Source organism: Eptatretus burgeri, chromosome 2, assembly GCF_056783735.1.
Source record: "Eptatretus burgeri isolate ZD-2024b chromosome 2, Ebu_testis_v1, whole genome shotgun sequence".
Taxonomy (NCBI): Eukaryota; Metazoa; Chordata; class Myxini; order Myxiniformes; family Myxinidae; genus Eptatretus; species Eptatretus burgeri.
Window position 1 is genome coordinate 86,367,070 of NC_140962.1, and position 23,860 is coordinate 86,390,929.

Sequence of the window (23,860 nt, forward strand, 5' to 3'; positions counted from 1 at the left end):
CCCTCACGAACATCCTCGATGATGAGTTTGGACGGTTCCCAGGCCACACATCCTCCGTGGTCAGTTCCATGCTGGTATGCGAAGAGCCGCGCCTCCAGTGTAGAAGCATGTAACCGATTCGTGTGTTTCGTTTTTGTCATATTGACTCGAGAAAATATGCGTTCGACGCATGCCGACGAATGTGGCGAAGACATCATGTACTTCATGAACTGTGAAATTATGTCGAATTTGTGGCCGCTGAGTCCATCCTTCATTTTACTCACTGAATCCCAGAATTTCTCTGGATTGTCCAGCAGTGCGGCAGGATCAGCATATCCTTTTGTAATGTCACAAAGACCGAGTTCCTGCCATTGATCATCAAGTTCATCAAGATCGGGAACTAAATGAGGAAACCACTGGGTGGCCAGTGCAGTGATAGAAGCGGCTCGCTTCGTGTCTCCATCACCCAAGGCATCTCGCAGATTTATTATTTTCAAGCGGCCGAGCACACCATTTGGATTCATATCAAATTGATCTCTAATCTGCAAGCACAAGCCCACCAAAAATGCCTTACAGTCCTCACGGAAACGTACCTCTTTTGCTTGAAGTGGTTCTTCAAGGAGTTTGGCGGTACACTTGCCGCCCAGAATTACGTCCATGAGCGGCTTGTGGATGGAAATATCACTGGGGTCGATAGCACTTACATCGGTAGATTTTATCTTCGTTTCCACTACAAAGAGACTGAGTGGCCCCCTGTACCCACCTCAGATCGCATCTGATACTCGATGAATATTCAGCGATGTTGACTGAAACTGAGCATTGAGTCTGTCGATCTTTGGCAAAATGTAGTGTAGGAACAGAAGCATATGCTCCATTCCAGGCGAATTCATGATCTGATAGATGTGACCAGCTTTGTCCTCCGTGCGATCGTTGACATCTCGCATTTCAGTTTGGAAAAACAACTTCAGGCACGTCCATTGTTCTAGAATCTGGCCTACGACGGTGCCCCTCGAAAGCCATCGGGTGTCACACAGTTTCAAAATTTTGTGCTTCGTTCCTTCCCCAACCGGGTCTTGTATAAGACCAAACTCACGTTCGCGCTTAGCACTGCGGCTAAAATAGGCTCCTACATCTCGTAGTACGCCCACCAACCAAGACGGCAACAGTTTGGCGGCGTGATTGGCGCACAGGGCCATGGAATGACAGATGCATCCTTGCACGAATATATTAGGCACATCCATTTTAATTAGGGACTGAAAACCGTTGGATGACCCCCATCATAGTAGCACAGTTGTCCGCGCTGCATCCGATAACGTTGGCAAGTGGTATATCACATCATATAATAGTTTTTTCACTAACTTGTATAATCCCGCAGCCACAGCAGTGCTATCGTCTACCTCAATCATGTCAAGTAGCGAATCCTTCACTTTAGATTTCTCATCATCAAAATACCTCACCACGACTGCAAGGATTTGACTGACACTTTTGTCGGTGGACTCGTCAAGGATACTGAATTTGGTTTTCCGTAGTTTCTCAGCTAAAAATCGTTTCTCGTGGAAGGCAATACCATCCTCCATGAACCTATCATTCTTTATCTTATTTTTATGCTGACCGGGCATAGTGGCGTGCGCCTGTAATCTGGCTACTCGGAGGCTTGGGTTGGAGGATCGCTTGAGGACGGGTGCTCTGTGCTGGGCCGCGCTATGAGAGGGTGTAGGGCAGCCCGGAGTCATGGTGAAACCCAATCCTTATCCCTGAGTCGTAAGAGGCGACCAGGGTTGCGATCAGGAAGGGCATCCGGCGTAAAACCTGTGCCAAATCAGTATGCGGATCATCACGGATGATCCGCTGTGGCGACCCCTAACGGGAACAGCCGAAAGAAGAAGAACAACATCTTATTTTTATGCGGCTTATAAAACATATAACTCACTGAACGTTGATCTGTCGTTGAAGTAAAATGTCTGTCCGTCAAATACTGTCTCCAGTGGTGAACTGTTTCAATGATAGCCTGGGCCTCCTTTTCAATAGAAGCATGACGACATTCGGGTCCCTGAAGGATTCGGGAAAAGAAGGCTACCGGACGTCCTGCCTGGGTGAGGATGCAGCAATTGCAACATCCGAAGCATCGGTCTCAACTTCGAAGGGTACGGATTCGTCAATCGCCCTCACCACTGAACCTTCAATATCTTGCTTAAGTGGATGGAAAGCCGCTTCTGCTTCCCTTGTCATGGGAAATGTAGTAGTGGTACACAGTGGGCGGATCTTGCTTGAGTAGTCATGTATCCACTGTACTGTGAATAATAGGTGAAGAAGCCAAGGATGCGTCGGAGCGATTTCATGTCCCGAGGCACAGGCAAGTCCTGCAAGGGTCGGAGTCATTCAGGATCCGGGCGCATTTCCCCTCCTTCCACCACATAACTGAGAATACTGAGCCTGTTAGTTGAAAAGATGCATTTGTCTTCATTGTAAGTTATATTCTTTCTCTGAGCAGCCTCAAGAAATTTTGTGACATTAGCATCATGCTCTTCCTGAGTCATGGCGCAGATAGTCTGTAATGTTGTCTAAGTAAGCATGTTCCAACCAGTTCTTCTTGGATGAATGAATCCACGATACGTTGGAAGCAAGCCACTCCGTTGGTGACACCAAAGGGAACCCGAGCAAACTGATAAAGGCGTCCACAGGCCTCAAACGCGGTGTATGGCTTATCTTCATTTCTCATGGGGATTTGATGAAACGCACTACGGAGGTCAATTGTACTGAAAACACGGTATTGAGCAATCTTGTTAACAGTGTCATCTACACGAGGCAGAGGATACCCCGTAAGAAGTGTAAATTTGTTGATAGTTTCTGAATAGTCCACGGCTAAGCGTTTCTTGTGAGTTTCGTTCTTAACGACAACAACCTGTGCACACCAAGAGGAGTTACTGGGCTCTATAATACCTTCCTTCAACATCCTCTGAATTTCCTTTTCAAAGAATTTACGATCATCGGGAGAGTACCGGCGTGATCTAGCAGCAACAGGATAACAATCAGCTGTCAAGTTGGCAAACAGTTCTGGAGGGTCAACACACAGTGTACTGAGTCCACAGATAACAAGAGGAGGCAAACTACCTCCATATGTCAGTGTAACATTATCATGCAGTCCCTGAAAATCCTGGCCCAAAACTATATCTGAACACAGCTGAGGGAGTATGGACAGACGTACATCTTGGTAGCACCGACCGTTTACTTTGATATTGGCCCGACAGAACCCTGATGTCTGAGCGGTGAAGGAAGTGGATGCCATGGAAACATTGCCTTGGGTGTGATGTACACTTAAGGAATGGCACTTAACGAGGTCGGGATGGATAAAACTTTCTGAACTACCACTATCAATAAGGCCATCCTATTCCACTCCATTGAGCATGACCCTCGCAACCACCTTTGATAACACCCCTGGGGCAGCGGCAGAAGACACAGCCGCTAGCGTTACCTGATCAGAGGAAGTTGCACAAGCACCAATAGCTGCTGATGAAGTACTCCGGCACACCTTAGCAAAATGACCCTTTTTCTGGCACTTATGACACACAGCCTCTTGTGCCTAACATTTTACACGTGGGTGTTCAAAAAAACCACAAAAGAAACATTAAATACCAGTAGCAGCCATTACAGTCGTGGGTTCCACTTCACCGGTATTCTGATTGGATGAGGCAGCACCCAATGAACGGGAGGGTTGAATAACACAATAAGATTCTGAATTTATTTGGGCTGAATCTTGAGATCTAGCCTGATCAAACATGGGAGCTAAATCTAAAGTCTTATTCTCAAATAAACGGTATCTAATCAATGGGGACTGCAGGCCACTAATGAAGGCATCCCTGATGGATTCTTCGCAATGTTGAGTTGCTGTTACAGCCCTAAAGTTACACTCTTTACTTAACGTTTTCAGAGTCAGAAGGTATTCACCCAAGGACCCTCCGACCTGCTGGCGGCGAGTTGCAAGACGATGGCGTGCAAACACTTCATTAGTGGACTTTACGTACTGTGACTGTAAAGTACGGATAGCCTCATCATAAATGGTGCACTCTGATATAGTTTCGTATAGTCTTGGTGAGACAAAATTTGTAAGCAGACTTAGCTTATCCAGATTATCCTGTGGTCGAGCTCCCAAGAAGTTTTCGAACGTCTTTAACCAGTGTTTCCATTCTTGTGCCGCCGTGGGTGAACTGGGATCTGAATCCAGCCTCTCTGGTCTCAGCAAACGCTCCATTCCAGTGTCGGCTTAGGCGCTCTTCTGATCCAATCCAACCGGGTAAGTTTTGTGAGAATAAATTATTGTTGTAATAATCAACAATAGACCTTTTCTGTAGGCTTTATTCTCACAAAACTCATATGCATATCGACAACAACAGAAATATACATAGGGTAAGAATAACAAAATACAATTCGATACAGCGTGGAAGGGGGCCGCAAGAGAATGATGGCATCAGAAGAACTTAGCTTTCAGCATTCGGCGCGAAATGCGATGTGGGCGGAAATGACGTCTTTTGGCGCGAAATGCCATGGTGGGCGGAAATGAGGTCTTTCGTTCGTTCGTACATGAGAGGGGCGCGTTTCCTGGTTTTTTTCTATCAAGCAACAAATTCAATGGTTTTCACATATATAACACATTAGTTTCACAAATTTCCATTGAAATACTCGAGTATTTCCGTCAATTGCCGCCATTTCCGTCTAGGTTACGCACTGCCATCTACCGGACGGCCGTCATTGGCTGTCTTGAGGCACATGGGGGGGGGGGGCAGGGGCGGGTACACCGGAGACGCTGGAGACGTGGTAGACACCGGGGACATTTCAAATTCGGTGCAATTGTATACAGCGCACACGCTGTAATAACTAGTATACATAATACTGAAGGCAAATACTACATCCACATCACATAATAACAAAGTTAAACTCCAGAATCTAATACCAATTACATTCCTCAGAGTACATTATTCCTAATATAGTATATAACATACCTAATATGGTATATAACATACCTAATATGGTATATAACATACCTAATATGGTATATAACATACCTAATATAGTATATAACATACCTAATATGGTATATAACATACCTATATTGTTACAGCATGACTTTCCACCGAGTATGTGGTGTACACGTCAACACGAACCATTGACCTTAATATGACAGCGCTGCTACATCCACCCAATCACCGTCGCCACTAGTTACAGTACGGCACTTCATTATCACTACAGTGAGAGTATGTTGAAAGTTTTAAGTACGGTGCGCACGATTACAATACTCGTTTGTTTTTTAAACCCACTTTCTTGAATGAGTTTTTCTATTTACATTTTTTTTTTAAAAAATTACCTCTCTATTGTTGAATTATTGCCCTTACAAGTTATTCATTTTTTTTTCTCTCTCTTTTACTTTTACCAAACAGCAGCCTTTCAGGAGATGTATTAGTAAAAACGCACTGTTCTGTCGGCTCGATTTTTTAAAACTTCATTTTGCAATTAGCATTTCATGGCATTTTAATAAATACAATATTCAAAGGTCACAGGTTTCATTTCATCCGAGACGAGGGATTCAAAGGGAACGGCGATCGAGCGTATGGACATTCCCTCAACTTCCTGCGATACGTTTTCCCCTTCGAAGGTTCAGTGTTGGCGACTGGAGCGTGTGACGTCTGCAGAAAGCATTCATATTGCGGCCTCTGAAAATGGTATTTGAACATTTTAACGTTCGGTCGTCGTTCGTGGCGGTACATGCCGTGCAGAACCATGATGAAGTTGGTCGATGATTTGTCGGGGATCCTGCGACATGTCGTCGGCTTGTGAGGCCTAGTCACTAGTGTGTGTAGGCCTGTGGTCCATTGCTAAACCTTGACAAGTTGGTGTCGATTTTTTTTTTCTCCCCAGACGATCTAAAAGGGAAATCGCGAACTCTTATATTTCATACCATTGTTGTGAGTAATAATTGTATGAATAATTTGTTCATTCCATCGGTATGTTTGTGGTTGGAGGTAGTTTTATTCGGTGGTTTAATCCTCGACACGAACCCAGCCTTTTTTTTTTTATAAAAACAAAAATCGAGGCTCATGGAAGAGTTGACAAAGGGTAAAAAGTTGGGCTACAAGTAAGGGAATGAGGTGCAATAAAAAAAACGGTGGAGAAGGGAAGGAAACCTGCCAGTAAGATTTTGTTGGGTTTGTGGGGGTGTAAAACATTGCAGGTGCAGATAGATGTGAGGGGAGGTGGCAGGAAACGTGGTGGTTCACTGCTTCCTGGAGATTGGTGGGGAGAGCGGGTTTTGAACCTTCCCCGGAAGACGGTTCGACGAAGGGGGTGGAGGTGTGCGGAAAGCCTCGCTTTTTGGATGGTTTAACCAGAAGATGCTTTCGGGAGGGATACGTGTATCCCAGAGAAGCTGGTGAGCGTCGGAGGTCTGTGAGAGATATGGAGAGATGTACCGGAGGAGAGGCGGTGAAAAACGGAGGCACCAACCTGTCTGATGAAAGAAGCGACAGATCTTGTGGCTCGACCTCAGCATGGGACGTTCCATTGGCGTTGATCGATTTAGATTCCACAGGATCCAGGAGAGACGGATGTAATGCTGGGGCACCAGCCCGGAGTGGAGAGCGGTATTTAATTGTCATTGAGCTGTGGACAAAGGTCTTGGAGACCGATTAGCTCTGATTTTCCAAGAAAAGACTGACGGATGATGGCCATTCTGCAGCTGGCTTTGCTACCTGATCGGCGCAGGAAAAGTCACGGCTGATGGCGAGGCCGAGAAATTCGAGACGCTGAAGCTCTTCCAGTGGACGAGTAAGGGATTTGGTGGGTTTGTTTGAAAATCATTCCAGATTGATAAAGTAAGACTGACTATTTTCCCAGTATCGAAGGACATGTTCAATTTGTCAGACCAGAGTCAGAAATCCAGGAATGAAACCGGCTTTCTATGCCACAGGTAGACAGCTCGCCGAGCAAAGCAGGTTACCAGACTGTCGAATGCCTGAGATGTGTCCAGGGAGACTATCCTAACCTCTGAGATCGGAGGCCTCCATCCATTGCTGAAAGAGGAGCAAAATCCTGTCCAGAATTGTTACCAAAATGGAATCCAAACTGAGGGTCAGAGATTAAAAATTTTGAAAAAGGAAAAGACTTGACGGAAGCAATGATGGATTCCATGACTTTGCTTGTAGTTGGAAGCCAGCTCACTGGCCTATAGTTGGTGTGTGGTCTCTTTTGTGTTGATTTCCATGCAGAGGGTGGGTGGGTAAAGGAGGACAGCCCAAATATGACAGAAAGAGGGGAAGAAAGAACGACAGAGCAGGATTTGAGAACATTGGCATTGATGCTATATCCAGTCCTGTCGCTGAAGCAGGGCCAAGGTCGTACAGAGCTTTCTCTACCTTCTTTGGTGAGGACGGAGTCCAGTAGGCAGTTGGGATTTCGGATTAGGATGAGGACAGGACAGAACGGAATGGATTGGGTGCACGAGACTTTGAGGAAAAAACAGAATTTAGACATTTTACTTATCTTGGGCAGAGTCTGCAGTCCAACATTTTGAGGTGAAGGATGGGATGGAGGGGGAGCAAGCACCGGAGAATAGACTTGTCCAAGCACCACCATGACTTGGAGGTAGGAGATTGGTTTGAGAGTTCGGCCTTGAGATTCACAAGATGTTGTTTTCTCGCTCGACGCAGGACGGACACACACACACACACCTGTCGTGGAATTCTGAGCATTACGGAATGAACAGAAGTTATCCTCAGTCGGGTTCGCTTTGCAATTTGAGAAAGCAAGCTGCTTGATTAAAACCGTCTCCTCACGGGATTCAGTGTACCAGGGGTCGAGAGGATGGATTGGAAAATCACAGACTGGATGGTTTTAACAGGTGCTTGAAAGAAAATAGCCTTTTGTGAAAGTATTCCTGGGCAGCATCAATATCAGGTGCTGTGGAGATTGGTGGTCCAATCCCTTTGTGAGAGGGCAGTTTGAAGTCCCTGCCACTTGGCCTGAGCAAACATCCATATGCTGTTTCGTTGAGTTTGCTCCATTGCAATAGCCAGAGCGATACGGGTCTTAACAAGAGAGTGATCAAAAGGGCAGATGAGGTGGCAGAAGAGTAACGAGAGTGTGATGATCATTCCGGAGTGACATGACATGTTCTATTTATCAGATCAACATCAAATCAATTCCACATTGGCAGACACACACAGCTACTGTGTCTGTCAGTAGAATGGAGGTACTGCATGGCACAATGTGGATGAGTCTGCAAAAAAGGAAAAAGGGTATGACATTAATTATGTTGAAGGGCACTCGGGAGAGCCCGTACCTCCGCCATGTAATGCCTGATCCACGAGAACGTATCGGTCCCAATACATTTTTGAAACATTGTGCTACACAGTACTATATCGTTTTTGGCCCGAACTCTCAATGGTGAAGAATCACTTCTCGAAAAACCAAATAATTCTCGCATCCAGATCCAGATCCGGATTCGGATCTTCACCAAAATCGAATCAATTCGTCGTCGTCACACATCCAACCTGTCCACCAAGTTTCGTCTGAATCCGTCCACAACTTTTTGCGATTATGCTGCACATAAACAAACTACAAGGGCACTCAGTAGAGTGAATACCTCCGCCACGTAATGCCTGATCCACGAGAACATATCAGGCCCATTATATTTTTGAGATATCGTGCTGTACAGTACTACATCATTTTTCGCCCTATCAATGGTGTAGAATCACTTTTAAAATTAAATAATTCTGCTATCCAGATCCAGATCCAGATCTTCACCAAAATCGAATCATTTCTTCCTTGTGACACACCCAACCTGTCCACCAAGTTTCATCAGAATCCGTCCACAACTTTTTGAGATATCATGCTATATATCAGTTTAGCCCTATCTCTCAATAGTAAAGAATCACTTAAAGAATTCTAGTAGTCGGATCCGGATCTGGATCTTCACCAAAATTCAATCAGTTCATCCTTGTCACAGACCGAACCTGTCCACAAAATTTCATCCGGATCCATCCACAACTTTTTGAGATATCCTGCACACAAGCAGACAGAAAGGTGAAAACATAACCTCCTTCACCTTCGGTGGTGGAGGTAACTAAATGTTACAAAGATGTAGTTTGGTTATATAGTAATACCCCCTATATAACGCTGTGGATATGTTCCTGGAAACAGCTGTGTGTGAAACAACTCTATAAGTGGTCGTTATAACACTGTTCTAATGGAGATGTGTTTACAATATCACCATTTCTCACATATGAGTGACGTACCAGGGCTTCATTGGGGTCGCGAATAGTACTGATATCAATGATCCTGTACACATGAAAAATGTGTGAAAGTATTTTATAATGTAGAGTTAGTGTTGAATGATGACATAAAATCCTTATACATGGCAGCGTTAAGACCATGGAAGGGGCGACTCCTGGCAGGGTTAACCACCTTGGGAACTGCAGGCTTCTTGTTAATGAAGGCATCTTGGGTAGACTGCCTTGCCTGCCGTTTACTCTCCCGAAGCATTTCCAGGTAGCAAGCGATAGCTGCCAGAACGCCTCTCTTGACAGCGCTTCTGTGTTCTCGGACCAAATGTCGAGGATCTCGTTGATCTTGGCAACACCCTCTAACATAACATGGCCGTTATTCATTTCGTTTTACTAGTATTGCACAGTAATTACATCCAGGACGATGCCATCACAAAGCAGTGTTATGGTGGTATTACTGGTATATTTTTTTATATTAAACATTGAGTTCTTAAATTTTCCTATTTAGATGTTTTATTGACATCATCGTAGTTGGGCTTGATTTCGGCCAAATACATATCGGTGTACTTTGCATGCTCTGAAAGAGAGGATTGCATAAGTTACAGAACTTGATGCTCTTGCCTCCCCCCCAAAAAATAATCGAAGTATACAGAAGGATAAAGCAAGTGATTGTTGTGTTTGTCTTTTGCTTTCAGTCGCACACCATCCTTCTGGTACAGCCTACAAAACGCCCTGAGGGCAGAACCTATGCTGATTACGAGTCTGTGAACGAGTGCATGGAAGGTGGGCACACAAGTGGTGATGATTATTGTGCAGTATTGTATATGCAGTGTTCGTTCATTTGTGTGCAGCATAGGGTGCATCAAATGTCCCCTTTTTTGCGAAAGTTTGAAAAACATAACAGCGATAGGACAGATGTGTTCGAATGCATGAAAAAACATTTCTTTTTTTTTTTTCAGAATTTTCAGTCATCATCTTGGGGGTCCACATCGGGGTCAAAGTTCAGGCACGCAGCTCCTGCGCATTTTTCATAATAAGTGTTATTTTTCACTGTATAGTGATCAAAACTTGTATCTGGTGGTGAAATAATTCTGACATATCGATGTACTGCTCCTTTGGTGATGTTCCAATGATATAGAGCCAATCAAATTTTACGGGAAATTTGCCGGAGAAGCGGGAAACTGGTGATTTTCCCAGAAAAAAAAACAAAAAAACAGTAACAAATGCCTCGGTTCTGTCAAATTCACGGCTTCATGACCCAGAATTATGTGTACTCATATAATATCATTAATGATCATGTTTCAAGCGTTTCCGGAGATTCGGATTCTCTTTCCTGTCATTCTCAGTGATTTGTTGCACATTCTGAAAGTGTTCTTCAGACCGAGCTGCACCGACACAGTCCGTTCCGAGTTGTATTAGACGTTCAGCCGCATCATTAGTTACATTGAGTGCTTTGGGTTTAGATTTTGAATCCACATAGGCTGGAAGTGTTGCCCACTCACTCACTTCATACGTTAAGAATAAATCGTCCAGTTCAAGTTCTCGGAACACAAACCAAGAATCAACTGAGACAAAGTCAGATAGGCTCGATGTCAAGTGAATGTCCTTGGGGAAGTGAGGCTTTCTGAGGTCTGTATCAAAGCGCCCAATAGGCAATAGTCCAAGTTCCTTTGTCCAAACTTTTACAGTCCAAACTGTCCAAATCGTCCAAACTTTTACATTCATGATCTGCCACGTGTCAAATTCTCCAGGAAAAAAAATACCATTTTCCGGGAAACTGTGCCAACAAATTACAAGCCAACCGTGTTACAAACATCACCAAAGGAGCAGTGCATTGACATGTCAAAATTATTTCACCACCAGACAAGTTTTGATCACTATACAGTGAAAAATAACACTTATTATGAAAAATGCGCAGGAGCTGCGTGCCTGAACTTTGACCCCGACGTGGACTCCCAAGATGATGACCGAAAATTCTGAAAAAAAAAAAAAAAGAGAAATGTTTCTTCATGTATTCGAACACATCTGTCCTATCACAGTTATGTTTTTCAAACTTTCGCAAAAAAGGGGGTGTTTGATGCACCCGAGTGTAGCACTTGGCTGCTGGTTTGGCATCATTGCTGGGAAGCCTAGCTGTTTCTGCTGATTCAGTGCCCCCTGTAGGTTAGAGTAGGAATTTGGAATTTGGCCAGGGTGCTCGCAATATCTCAGCTACGCTTTGCGAAAGACGACCCCTTGGGGGTACTTAACATTCACCAACGACCGTTGGTGGCAGACAGGTCTTCTGGTTTAGCGTCTGTCTGATACACGGCACACGTATTGATGCCTCGCCTTGCTTGTGAAACACCAGGGTTATGGTTTACAGCTGGGCGGATATTCAAACCCAGGCTGGAGAGATTAAATGTGTGTTCATGTTTTTTTTTTTTCGCTATCCTGCTCGCCCAGAGGATGTTAAACACATTCTATGAATGGGATCCTCTCAGGAGGCAAAGCAGCACACTTAAAAATAAAAATAAAAAAAAATAAAAAATATATATATATATGCATCATTTTGTCATAAAATATATTTCATCGTGTAATGAAAAAAGGCCTTTCATGGCTTATTGGTATATATTTGCTCGAACCTTTTTTGAGCGTCCTATGCACAGGATGTCCACAATGTCTTGTTAACCCTGTATAACTGCATTTATCTCGAGTACAGTTTCATTTTTGTTGCATATACATTTAATGCATACATACATACGAGCATGCAGCGCGTCGCTGCATCCACCTTTCCACTAATACTCCGGGGGCCTCCAGGCAGATGCCTGACCCATCCCCATCTCCTTGAGATGCTGATCATCCTGCTACAACCATGAGGCACGTGGTCAGCCCGTTGGCGTCCTCCACTCACGAGGCTCCCTCATCTGAGACGATCTGGTGAGCAGGATCAGTGTCAGATAATCGAGCCACATGTCCATACACTCCACAGCAGAGATGGGGTGATCATCCTCACTTTGGGATAGGACACTCGTGGCACCCTCCCAAAGGGGCTGCCTTAAGTTAACTCGGGAAGACCGCCTTCTGGTGGACGACACCTCAGCACCACCCCGATACACACCACCGCATTCTTTGCAGTTTTTTTGTGTTTTGTGGAATGAAGTTTTTTTTTAATTTTTAATTGGTGGCCGAAGTGCAACTCCTACCACCAACCTCATAGGAAAGGTAACCAACTTGCAGGAGGATGTCTGCAGACGTATTTGGCACCAATTATGAATGGCTGTTGGCTCCCAAGGAGCCTCCTCCACCCTTTGACAGGTTTTGTATTTAATCCTGCTTGGTATCCATGTCCATACACCCTCCTCACCAGGGGGAGCTGGTTTAGTCGCCCATCATGAACAGGTTAGCACGGATTTTACGTGTTACCTGCAAGTCACAGATCTGATCTGATCTGATCTGGCGTGACCTGACAATCAGGGTTGGGTGCCACCCTATCGGCTGTCTGGCTCTGTACTGTCTATTAAGCAGCACATCACAGAGCTCCCGTCCTCAAGCGATCCCCTCCCATCCCCATCCTCCAAGTAGCTGGATTACAGGCACACATCACTACCCCACCCCAGCATGCAATTACATAATTACATTATACATACCTTTAATAATGTCACATAGGTCTTGCATCCAATGGATCTGTTTGTGTACTGTCATGCTCATGACACAATGATTGTGTGCCTGGTTTTGTGTGACATTTTCTGAATCATTTTTGGGGTTACAAGATGAAATGCATCCCTGACGGCGTACGAGCCAACATGCATTCTTGAAACGTGGAGTCGTTTCAATCACACATTTCCAATGGGTCTGAAAAAAAGAAAAGAAAATCGATTAGTATATTGCCAAGGTGAAAAGACATTGTGGACACTCTGTACAGTATGCACTGGGCAGCATAATCTACTTGTCCAATAACCTAGTTTGAAGAACCCAAAGTAGAAATGAGATTGAGGCAGTGAGTAAGAATCATTGATTTATTTTTACTTTCTCAATTGGTCACTCATACATGCAAGGTTTCAATCGGTTCTGTTTGCTCTGCAATCAAGTGCAAGGGTTCAAGGCATGGTTTATGTACATTGGTGCAATGTGCTTCTCAATAAGTCACCTTTATTTATTTTTTCTGTAACAGCTTTGAGGTTTTATTGCCATTTTCATTGTAGTCCAGCTATTATGAAGATGGCAATATAACACAAAGGACAAGCGCCGCAATCTCCAGACAGACAACAACATTCATTGCTAAAGGGGCTGTCACACCTTGACGTTTTAGCCAGCGTATGGCAAGGTCTCAAAATGTATGTAAAACGCTGGCGTATGCTGAACTATTGATGTTTTTTTTTTAAAGTTTTGGGCATATAATAACATGTTGGACATATGCATAACGTGTTAGTAACGTTCACAGAACGTTTTAATCACATATAGATAACTTATACCAACGAATGCTGAGCGTGTTGTCGGCGTTCACAACCTATGGCCAACGATAGTCTAACTTATGCATAGTGTGGCAGCGTATCGCCGACGATCATGTGGCGTAGGCTATTAATAGGCTGCGGCTCGATTCAAATCATAACCACACTAGACATCGAAGTGTGAAGCCGCTGTTACACCTTGACGTTTTAGCCAGCGTATGCCGACGTATGAAAAATTTGCCGAACCAAGCTGGCACACGTCGAATAAGTTATGGGTAAGTTTTGTATACTGTTGCGGATTCGCGCCCGCCGGCGTGCGAACGGCCACGTAACTCGAATCGCGGCACGTCGCCCACCGGACGGACAATCCAGTCGTGACCCTCTCGGACTAACGCCGGGAACTAGTCATGGGTGGACCTTTCGGCCTCACCACGATCGTGCCAATCGGCCCTCCGCGTGGGATAGGGTTGCTCGCCAAATTCGACCTTCCTAAGTACCCACACGGAGGGTAGACCGGGCGATCGCACCTCGCCGCAGGTCGACTTCGGACACGGGCCACTTTAAGCGACCCGTTCCGTACTATCGGGATAACTGAGCGGTGTTATCGTCGGCCCCGACGGTTCGATTAATTATCGGGCGTTTTAGCCCACGACCAACCCTTTACGTGAAGTAAGATGGAGATTCAATAAAGGAAAAGACGAAGCGAAACGGGAAAACAGTTCAACAATAAGCACATTTATTTCGCGATGAACGGAAAGCACACATATACAATTACACCAAAAGCAAACGTAATAGAAGAAGAAGAAACACAATTTACACAAAAAGCAAATATAAAAGAAGAAGACAATGCAGAGCTATCCGACTACCGAGCACACGGCAACACTTATACAATTTTACTTCACAGACGGCGCCAACAACACATATACCCAAAGTAAAAGAAAAGGACCACCCTCAAGGATGAGGCGGGCCTGGGGCCGAGACCGCGTCGGGCCTACCCGTCTGATGATGAGACGCAAAGTGGCGGTGGCGCCCCAACTCCGCGGGCCTCGCGGACAGTGTCTGGTAGGGGGTGGGAAAGGGGCCCCCTTGTCGCACTATCTCAGCGCGGGGGGAAACAGGAGGGGGTTGTTGATGCTCGGGGGATGGAGGATATCTCCCTGTCTCGGGTCCCGCGACGAGCGTCTCCACCACGACCTCGGTCGCGCCGCCGGCCTCTCCCTCCGCAGTTCCCCGAATCCGACGCGAGCACCCCCTCAACCGCCTTCGCCGCCGCTGCCTCTCCACAGCTTCGTCCGATCGCCCTCTCCGTCTCCTCTCTTGACTCGTGCCAACTCTTCACTGGCTCCGCGAACTCCCAACTGCCTCGACTGACTAACGCGGCCCCTTATATGCCCCGTGGCTTCGCCCCTTCACCTTTGACCCTTTACCTCCGACCCTTCACCTCTAACTGGCTCCCCATTGGACCGAGGAAAAGTGGGCGTGAATGCTTTTTGATCCATGAATTTGCATATAGCGACCACGCTCCAACGCCCTGGAGGCGGGGCCAAATCGCCCCACGCTCACCGATAGGACGGAACAGAAATGGGCGTGAGTCGTTTTTGATCCGTTTTCTTCGGAAAGTCTGTGATGTTTCTGAACACGCTGCTCGGTGCGCGCCCTGCACGAGTCCAGTATCGGTGCCCACAAGTGGCGCAAGAATGGTGGTGATGCGATGGTGGCGAGTTGTGACGGTAAAGGTCGTGGCTGTTGTTGTGAAGCGGCGTTGTGGTGGTTGTTGTGTGATGGCTGTTGAGACGTGGTTGGTGGTGGTAGTAATGGCGGCTGGTCCAAAATAAAGATAGTAAAAGAAAAACGGCTATCTAAAAGGGTCGCAGCCCGCATGAATGACATTTATTCCCTCTAAACAACGGGTTTGGGCCTAACTACACATATACTTACAGAGATATCTCACCTAAGGGACCTGAATGGTGGTTTGTGAATTTCGTCAACCACAACAATACGTTAAGAGCACGCTGGCATACGTCTTAGTACACGGGCATACGTCATTGTACGTCGAGAAATTTTCAGCATATTGAAAATTTCTCTACGTACTCGACGTATGACACATTCCGCATACGCTGGCATAAGTTGTAGGCACGCTACACGATCGTTGATACACGTCGACATACGTTACTCATAAGTCGAAACGTGTCAAGGTAATGGTTAGCGTCAGTGTTCCAGACTCCCTGTTTATTTTATCTTCGGTATGACGGTTATGATTTAAATCGTTGAACGGCAGCCTTTTAATTACATTATATTATTACCGCACTAGAAATCAGTGTCAACATCACCGTCACACCGAAGAAAAAAAAAATTAAAAGAAAAAAACCAGGGAGTCTGGAACACTGACGCTTAACCATTACATTGACGTGTTTCGACTTATGAGTACCTTACAAGTAACGTGTGTCAACGATCGCGTAACATGCCTACAACACGTTACTCATAGGTTAGAAATAAGTTTCGAGTCCGCTAAACATTACCTCGACGTGTTTCGACTTATGAGTAACTTTCAAGTAACGTGTGTTGACGTGTGTCAACGATCGCGTAACGTGCCTACAAACTATGGCCAAGCATTATGCGGAACGTGTGAGTCATACGCTGGCATACGTCGGGAAATTTCAAGCATGGAAAATTTGTCTAACAGCTAGGCGTACTACGATGTATGCCAGCGTGCTCTTAATGTATACAAACTTACCCATAACGTATTCGACGCGTGCCAGCGTTTTAGCCCAATTTTGCATACGTCAGGCATACGTTGGCTAAATCGTCAAGGTGTGACAGGGCCTTAATGAAGAACTCGTGAGTAATCCGCCGACGGAAGAACCTCCAGGTTTTGATCTCCTCTGGAAACAGCGGTCTGCATGAAACAGGATCTGTACTCTGTAAGGACATCACTCTACCTCTACAAATGGAATTTCAAACACAGCCCAGCATGTGACTGGTCACCCAGATCAGACTATTCATCACATTGTGAATGAGTGTCACCTACGGAGGAAGTTTCATGAAAGATTTTGGGCAATGCAGCGAATAGACAGTACAATATATATATATATATATATATATATATATATATATATATATATATATATATATATATATATATATATATATATATATATATTGTTGCGGTCTTCGCGCCCGCCGGCGTGCGAACGGCCACGTAACTCGAATCGCGGCACGTCGCCCACCGGACGGACAATCCAGTCGTGACCCTCTCGGACTAACGCCGGGAACCAGTCACGGGTGGACCTTTCGGTCTCACCGCGATCGAGCCAATCAGCCCCCGCGTGGGATAGGGTTGCTCGCCAAATTCGAACTACCTAAGTACCCACGCGGAGGGTAGACCGGGCGATCGCACCTCGCCGCAGGTCGACTTCGGACACGGGCCACTTAAGCGACCCGTTCCGTACTATCAGAATAACCGAGCGGTGTTATCGTCGACCTCGACGGTTTGATTAATTATCGGGCGTATTCAGCCCACTACCAACCCTTTACGTGAAGCAAGATGAGGGTTCAATGGGGGAAAAGATGAAGCGAAGCGGGAGAACAGTTCAACAATAAAGCACATTTATTCGCGGCACACGGGAAGCACACAAATACAATTCCACCAAATGCACACAAAAAAAAGAAAACACAATTCCATTTACACAAAAAGCAAACATAAAAGTGAAAACACAGTGCAGAGCTAATACCGACTACCGAGCACACGGCAACACTTATACAATTCTACTTCACAGACGGCGCCGACAACACATACCCAAAACCAAGGAAAAGAAATCCCCCAAGAATGGGGTAGGCCTGAGGCCGAGACCGGGTCGGGCCTACCCGTCTGGTGATGAGACGCGGAGCGGCGATGGCCCCGCAACCCGCGGGCCTCGTGGACAGTGCCTGGCAGGGGGTGGGAACGGGGCCCCCTTGGTCGCACTATCTCAGCGCGGGGGGAAACAGGAGGGGGTTGCTGATGCTCGGGGTATAGAGGATCTTTATTATGTGCGACGAGCGTCTCCACCTCGGCCAGGTCGCGCTGTCGGCCTCCCTCGGGTGCAGCTTCCTGCACGACGCGAGCACCCCCTCGTCTGGTGTCGCCGCCTTTCCACAGCTCCGTCCCCTCCGTTCCGACTCCAACGCACACGACGAGCAGCTCCACCGCCCGCGAAGTCTTGACCCTCTGCTTCCGACTCTCCTCTTCTTGACTCTCCGACCCCGTTCTGCTGACTCTCTCGTTCCTGTTTGCGACTCTCTCTCGTTCTCCTTCGCGACGACTCCTCTGACTGACGAACACCGTCCTTTTATCCCCCCGTAACTTCGCCTTTGACCCCCTCCCTTTGACCTTTCACCTCGCTCCCCATTGGCCCGAGAAAAAGTGGGCGTGAAGGCTTTTTGATCCACAAATTTGCATATATCGATCGTTCTGGAGGCGGGGCCAAATCGCCCCTCGCTCACCGATTGGACGGCAAAAAGTGGGCGTGTGTCGTTTTTGATCCGTTTTTGAAGCAGAAAATCCGTGGTTTTGTACACGCTGTTCGACGCGCGTTCTACACGAGTCCAGCATCGGTGCCCATGAGTGGCGCGAGATGACGGTGATGCGATGGTGGCGAGTTGTGACGGTAAAGGTCATGGCGGTTGTGGTGAAGCGGCGTTGTGGTTGGTGGTTGTTGTTGTGGTTGTGATGGTGGCGATTGGTCCAAAATAAAGATAGTAAAAGAAAAACGGCTATCCTGAAGAGTCGCAGCACGTATAAATGACATGTATTCCCACTAGACAACGGGTTTGGGCCTAACTACACATGCACTTACCGAGATACCTCACCTAAGGGACCTGAATGGTGGTTTGCGAATCTGGTAACCACAACACTATATATATACACATCATGAAGGTTATACATTGATGATGTCGTTTGACAGCCATGTTGCTTTTTTAACATAAAAGCCTTCAATAATAATGTGGGTGGAGGCATATCTGTCAACGTCACGACGTCGAAAAGTACCATTCTTGTCTTTGTTTTGTAATACAACCTTTAAAATCTTTACTTTATTCCAATGGAATAATATACTGGACTGGAACACTGTTGAACACAGTCTGCCTTCTTGGCACTTTTAATTACCTTCCCTTCAGCAGTACTTGGCCAAAATATCATGACAGCTTCTGCTATTTTGACAAATCAAATTTGCTGCTCGCACACTCAACGTTGTGGAATATTGAGATTCAGACAAAATGGCTCAAAGAAAACATAAACGCAATAAGCAAGTGTTAAAAAGACCCTTCCCATGTCTTTTTTTTTCTTTCTTCTTTTTTCTCAAGACTGCATGGGGTAGAGTGTTCGATGAACTCTCGAGTTGCACATCGTGTCACGAAACTACATCTGCCATAAATTGGTGAATGAAAGCTAGTGTCGTTCTGTATTTGCAGACAGGTAGAACAATGAATCAAAGTAAGTTTACTGCTGTGAGGATCAAGAGGAGCTGACGTTTTTGGAATTTACCCTTCGTCGGAAACACGAGAGTTTTGAAACGAAGGGTTATCACCCAGGACGCCGGCTTCTTGCTTCCCACGGTGGTTAGCAAGCTTCGATCAACATAGTGTTGATTATAATCCATCACATGTACTCTAAACACTGAACAAGCCAGGACAAAAATATAAACTGCTTGTTACATTTTGCATTTGTGATTCCCATGGAGTTTGTCCCATTTATCTTCCACTAGGTGTCTGCAAGATTTACGAGGAGCATCTAAAGAGGATGAACCCGAACAGCCCATCCATCACGTATGACATAAGCCAGCTATTTGACTTCATCGATGAGCTGGCAGACCTGAGCTGTCTTGTGTAAGGAATTGTCTTGGACTAAGAGGGGAATCTTTTCAAGAACGTGAAACGTCTATTCACAACTTTTGGGATCTCTCGCTGCACCTTTCACACGTACAAGAGTTCCACTTTTTGTTTTGAAATTGAAGATAATTTAATAGTTGGCTTTTCTTTTTTTTCCTCCTGACATTATGCCATTCACACCTCCAGCTCCTTGGGGATGGGTTCTTTTACATGGTAATACATTTTGGAAGTTTTATGCATGTAAAATATTTTATCTCGAGTCTCAAGTGGCATATCTGAGCACATTTTGTAAACCTTGCTGCTCCATCTCGATTTTGGTGCTCGTCGTCTCGGTACTAACATTGAAGAGGGCACGTGTATGCTTGTTAACAACGGCGGTTGTTGGCATCTTAATGTGGGCTTGACTTGCTGCAAATGGGTCATTTTGACAGCTACCGTGCGGACACACAGACCTACCAGCCGTACAACAAGGACTGGATGAAAGAGAAGATCTACATTCAGCTGAGGCGACAGGCGCAACAGGCCTCGAGCAAGTGAATCCTGACACTTTTGATATTTTCGTGTTGGAAGGTTGCGGAGGTGGATGTTTGAATTATTGTGGCTTTTGTGTTTGTAGTGCTTTGTTGCTCGTAAGCTGTTTAAAAGCATTTAGGTTAAAATCAAGCTTCTGTTTCTGACTGATCCCATGTTTGGATATAATGTTCAAAAGTTATTTTTCCTTGCTTTTAACACCACGGTGCATCGATGTCATGTTTGTGGCAGAGAGCACGCAGATGCGTTTTGCAAATATCACACAGTTTCTCACGTGGAAGTACAATGAGCCAAAGTTTTATTTTATTATTTTGCTTGCCAGATTCGATGCCGATTGTTGAACCTCAGTGCGAGTATGGAATCGAATACATAACCACGTTTGCATGCATTATGATAAGCTGGTCCAGGTGTCTTGTTTAACCTATTTAATTTTTTTTTTTTTTAATTTCAATCCTTTTGAAATTTAATTCATCGATTTCCATTGCCACCGGCTGTCTTTATTCACAACACAAACTAACCTCATGAACACGACTCGGCAGAAGTACCAAAATGTGGACGTAAACAGCATTCTGAGTGTCTCCTGGTTCTTCATGATGGCCATCGCCATCGCATTTGCTCTTGTACTCACTAACCACACGGCGTTCATCACTCGTGTCTTTCAGTTGCTGAGCTGGATCACAACGCGGAATGTTGTTTGCTAACAAGGGTTAAAAAGACATGTGGACCTCCCTGTAGTTTGGCCGATGCATAAAGCACCCATTGGTTTATCCTTTTCCTGTCCTGAAGTTGGAAACGTTTTTTTTTTGTTTGTTTTTTTTGGCCTTGTCTGTTGCTTCACACCGAGCTGTAAAAACGTTGTTTTCAATAAAAAAGCAAAAGTTATTTGTATTTTTTTGCCTAAGTCCAATCTCAAGTGCCCACAAGTGTGGGGTCTTTTTTATATTTATTTTAAAATTTTATTTCAACAAAGACTTCTCACATATCTGTTCTTTGATACTTGAGTATTCAATGTGGATTTGCACCGTATTTTACTTTTTTAAAATGCTATTATTTGGATTGCCGAAAGCGATCCGTTGCTATCAGAGAGAAGGGGGGGGGGTGACATAATTCAAACCTCAGCATTAAAAAAAATGTTTTTAGCTGTTTTTCAGAAAAATTTTACTTTCCAAAACGAATTACAGTACAGCAAATTGAATCTTAAGATATTTTTCTATAACCAAAATGAAAAGATGCTTTAATTTTGGAGGAAAATTTATTCAAGTCTTCTGAAGTGATGACGATAATGAATTGATGCAATACATAAACATACATAAACCAGAGGAAATTTGAATGTGTGCCTCTCATCGCCAAGCATTGTCTTTTCTCATGCATCTGTAAGCTTTGTCACGTTTATATTACAATGTTCACATTAACGGCACCACCTCGTGTCGTCTTGAAGCTAGCTTATTCATTTCGTTCCTCGGCCCCACCTTTCAGTATCGGGATCTTCGTGTCAGCAGTACCCTGTGAGCAGAAGTATCTTCCTTCAACTCTCCCTGTGATTTTGTTTTGTTTTTTTTAACCCCCTCCCGTGACCCTCCCTATACCCATCCCTCTTACTTGCAGGTTTATCTCTGTCTTGCAAGTTCCCAGCTGATGATCCGGGTGGCCATTGAACCAGGCAGTCAGTAAGCTGAAGGAGTTCTTCAAATCCCCCTAGAACGGATTGTTTACTTTGGTAAAGCATCAATGGTTGAACTTTTTTTTTGGTTTGTTTCTATTGGTGGTAAATCGACTCCATTCTTTCCGCTTTTATCTCTCTGCCTGATTGAATGGCCTTCGGACACAACTGGGGTTGTGGATCTACCATTCGGAGAAGTTCTGAGATTGAAGGGTTGAAACGTTGATGGAGGGTTCCCAGCTGATGATCCAGCTGGCCATTGAATCAGGCAGTCAGTAAGCTGACGGAATTCTTCAGATCTGTCCTTCACTTGTCTATCTCTCCTCACCCCCTTATCTGTCTCCTTTTTTCTTCTTCTCTCTCGTTCATTCACCTGCTCGTTTGTGTGCAGTTGTTTCCCCACCATCACTACGCTATCAGTGTGTTACCTCGTCTACCCTCTTTTGTTCTTCCATAAGCATCAATTCTGTAAACAAAAGCGGATTATTTAAATATATTAAATATTTCCCAACCAATGTTTTGTTTGTCTTTGCCTTGTACTTTAAAGAAGCAGACAAATGACGTTTGATGTTAAAATACATTTTTTGGCGCATGTTCTCCAGCTTCGACTTGTACTCTTGATACAAGTGGCTTGTCCAACCTTCATTCACTGACCTCCCTGATCATCACTTCCCCAGATGACTGCCATATACAACTTTCAGTGTCCTTCTGACTTGTCTCCAGCTCTTTTTTTTTTTTCCCTTTTACACTGTGATATCACTGCAACATCTTTCAGTAACCAAAATTTTCAGCTTCGGCAAGCATTACAGCAACTTTATTCTGGACTCGGAAGACATTAACCTTGGCATCCAAAAATTTAATGATTTGGCACACCGGCTCTCGCCATGCTATGTGATAAAGTTTTAAGCCCCCAGCCTTGTCTGGCCTCCTGCACTCCAGTGCCTTCAGAAAGTATTCACATCCCCTGACTTCTTCACATTTTGCTGTCACACCCTGCATTAAAAATGGATTCATGAAAAAAAATATATTGTCACTGATCTAAACATAATAACAAAGTTAAAAAATGTTTTTCGAAATTTTTACAAATTCATTGAAAGAACAAGAAGGGCACCCAATAAAGCGCATACCTCTGCCACGAGAACGTGTCAGGCCCAATACATTTTGAACAAGAAGGGCACTCGGTACAGCACTCCCCCCCCCCCGCCGCTTAATGCCTGATCCACGAGAATGTATCAGGCCCAATACATTTTGAGATATCATGCTATATATCATTTTTCGCCCGATCTCTCAATGGTGAAGAATCACTTTTAAAAATTCCAGTGGCTTGATCTGGATTAGGATTTTAACCAAATCTAATCAGTTCATCCTTATCACACACCCAACATGCTCAACAAATTTCATCTGGATGTGTCCACAACTTTGAGATATCCTGCACACAGACAGACAGACATATGAAAAATCACTCGGTGACAACTTGGCGAAACGGAGCGGCACTTGATCGAGAACATACCTCCACCAGGCTGAACAGTTTACGTTTTATATGCCACTGATAGGATCTGAATTCGGACCTGAACCAAAATCGAATCGGCTTGTTCTTGTCACCTAACCAACTCATCCACCTAGTTTTGTCATAACTCGTCCACAACTTTTGTACATAGTTTTTACATCATGCTGTACATAGTTTTTGCCCCATCCAGGCCCGTCGCTAGGGGGGGGCATTTGGGTGCAATGCCCCCCCCCATGGCACATCTGGTGCCCCCCCACTTGTATGCCACCCATTTATGCCCTGTTGCACCCTGTGAACAACTTAGTGTTTCAGGACGAGCGCCCACTGTGACCTTGCTGTTTAAGAGTTCACCTGTGTGAACTAAAACCCTTATTCCAGATGTTCAGTTTGGTGAATAATAAGGCCTTCTTGGATAAACTGTTCTTTAATAATATCCTTCTTTGAATAACAGTCAAGAGATAAGTGTGCGCTTGCCAGCGCATCTCCAAAAGCAATTGGCAAGACAATACAGTCCAAGACCACAAGATAAAAGATAATAACGCAAACACCAACACCAGCATCCAAGACCTCGTGTCGAATGTCGATGTTGTGGGTGGTGAAATATATCGTGGATCAT

The 23,860-nt window shown here is 45.0% G+C and overlaps 1 protein-coding gene and 1 long non-coding RNA gene across 3 annotated transcripts in view; one reads left to right on the forward strand and one right to left on the reverse strand.

Annotated features, from left to right (window-relative positions):
• LOC147032487 (uncharacterized) overlaps nucleotides 1-23,860 on the reverse strand; it is a 48,545-nt gene that overhangs the window by 19,110 nt on the left and 5,575 nt on the right. Inside the window, exons 2-3 of the long non-coding RNA XR_015055183.1 lie at nucleotides 12,881-13,085; nucleotides 11,991-12,167 (exon numbers count right to left, since the gene is read on the reverse strand). This is a non-coding gene — a long non-coding RNA (uncharacterized LOC147032487). The remainder of the gene's footprint in view (nucleotides 1-11,990; nucleotides 12,168-12,880; nucleotides 13,086-23,860) is intronic.
• ERH (ERH mRNA splicing and mitosis factor) lies at nucleotides 5,441-22,252 on the forward strand. 2 transcript variants are annotated; one of them, XM_085870162.1, is made up of 5 exons: nucleotides 5,441-5,693; nucleotides 9,947-10,034; nucleotides 19,423-19,543; nucleotides 19,978-20,079; nucleotides 21,683-22,252. In XM_085870162.1, exons 1-5 carry the CDS (start codon nucleotides 5,691-5,693, stop codon nucleotides 21,711-21,713), a joined length of 345 nt encoding a protein of 114 aa, XP_085726288.1. In that variant the 5' UTR covers nucleotides 5,441-5,690; the 3' UTR covers nucleotides 21,714-22,252. The 2 variants fall into 2 exon arrangements, with proteins under 2 accessions (XP_085726288.1, XP_085726287.1); XM_085870161.1 differs by having other exon boundaries at nucleotides 19,978-20,075.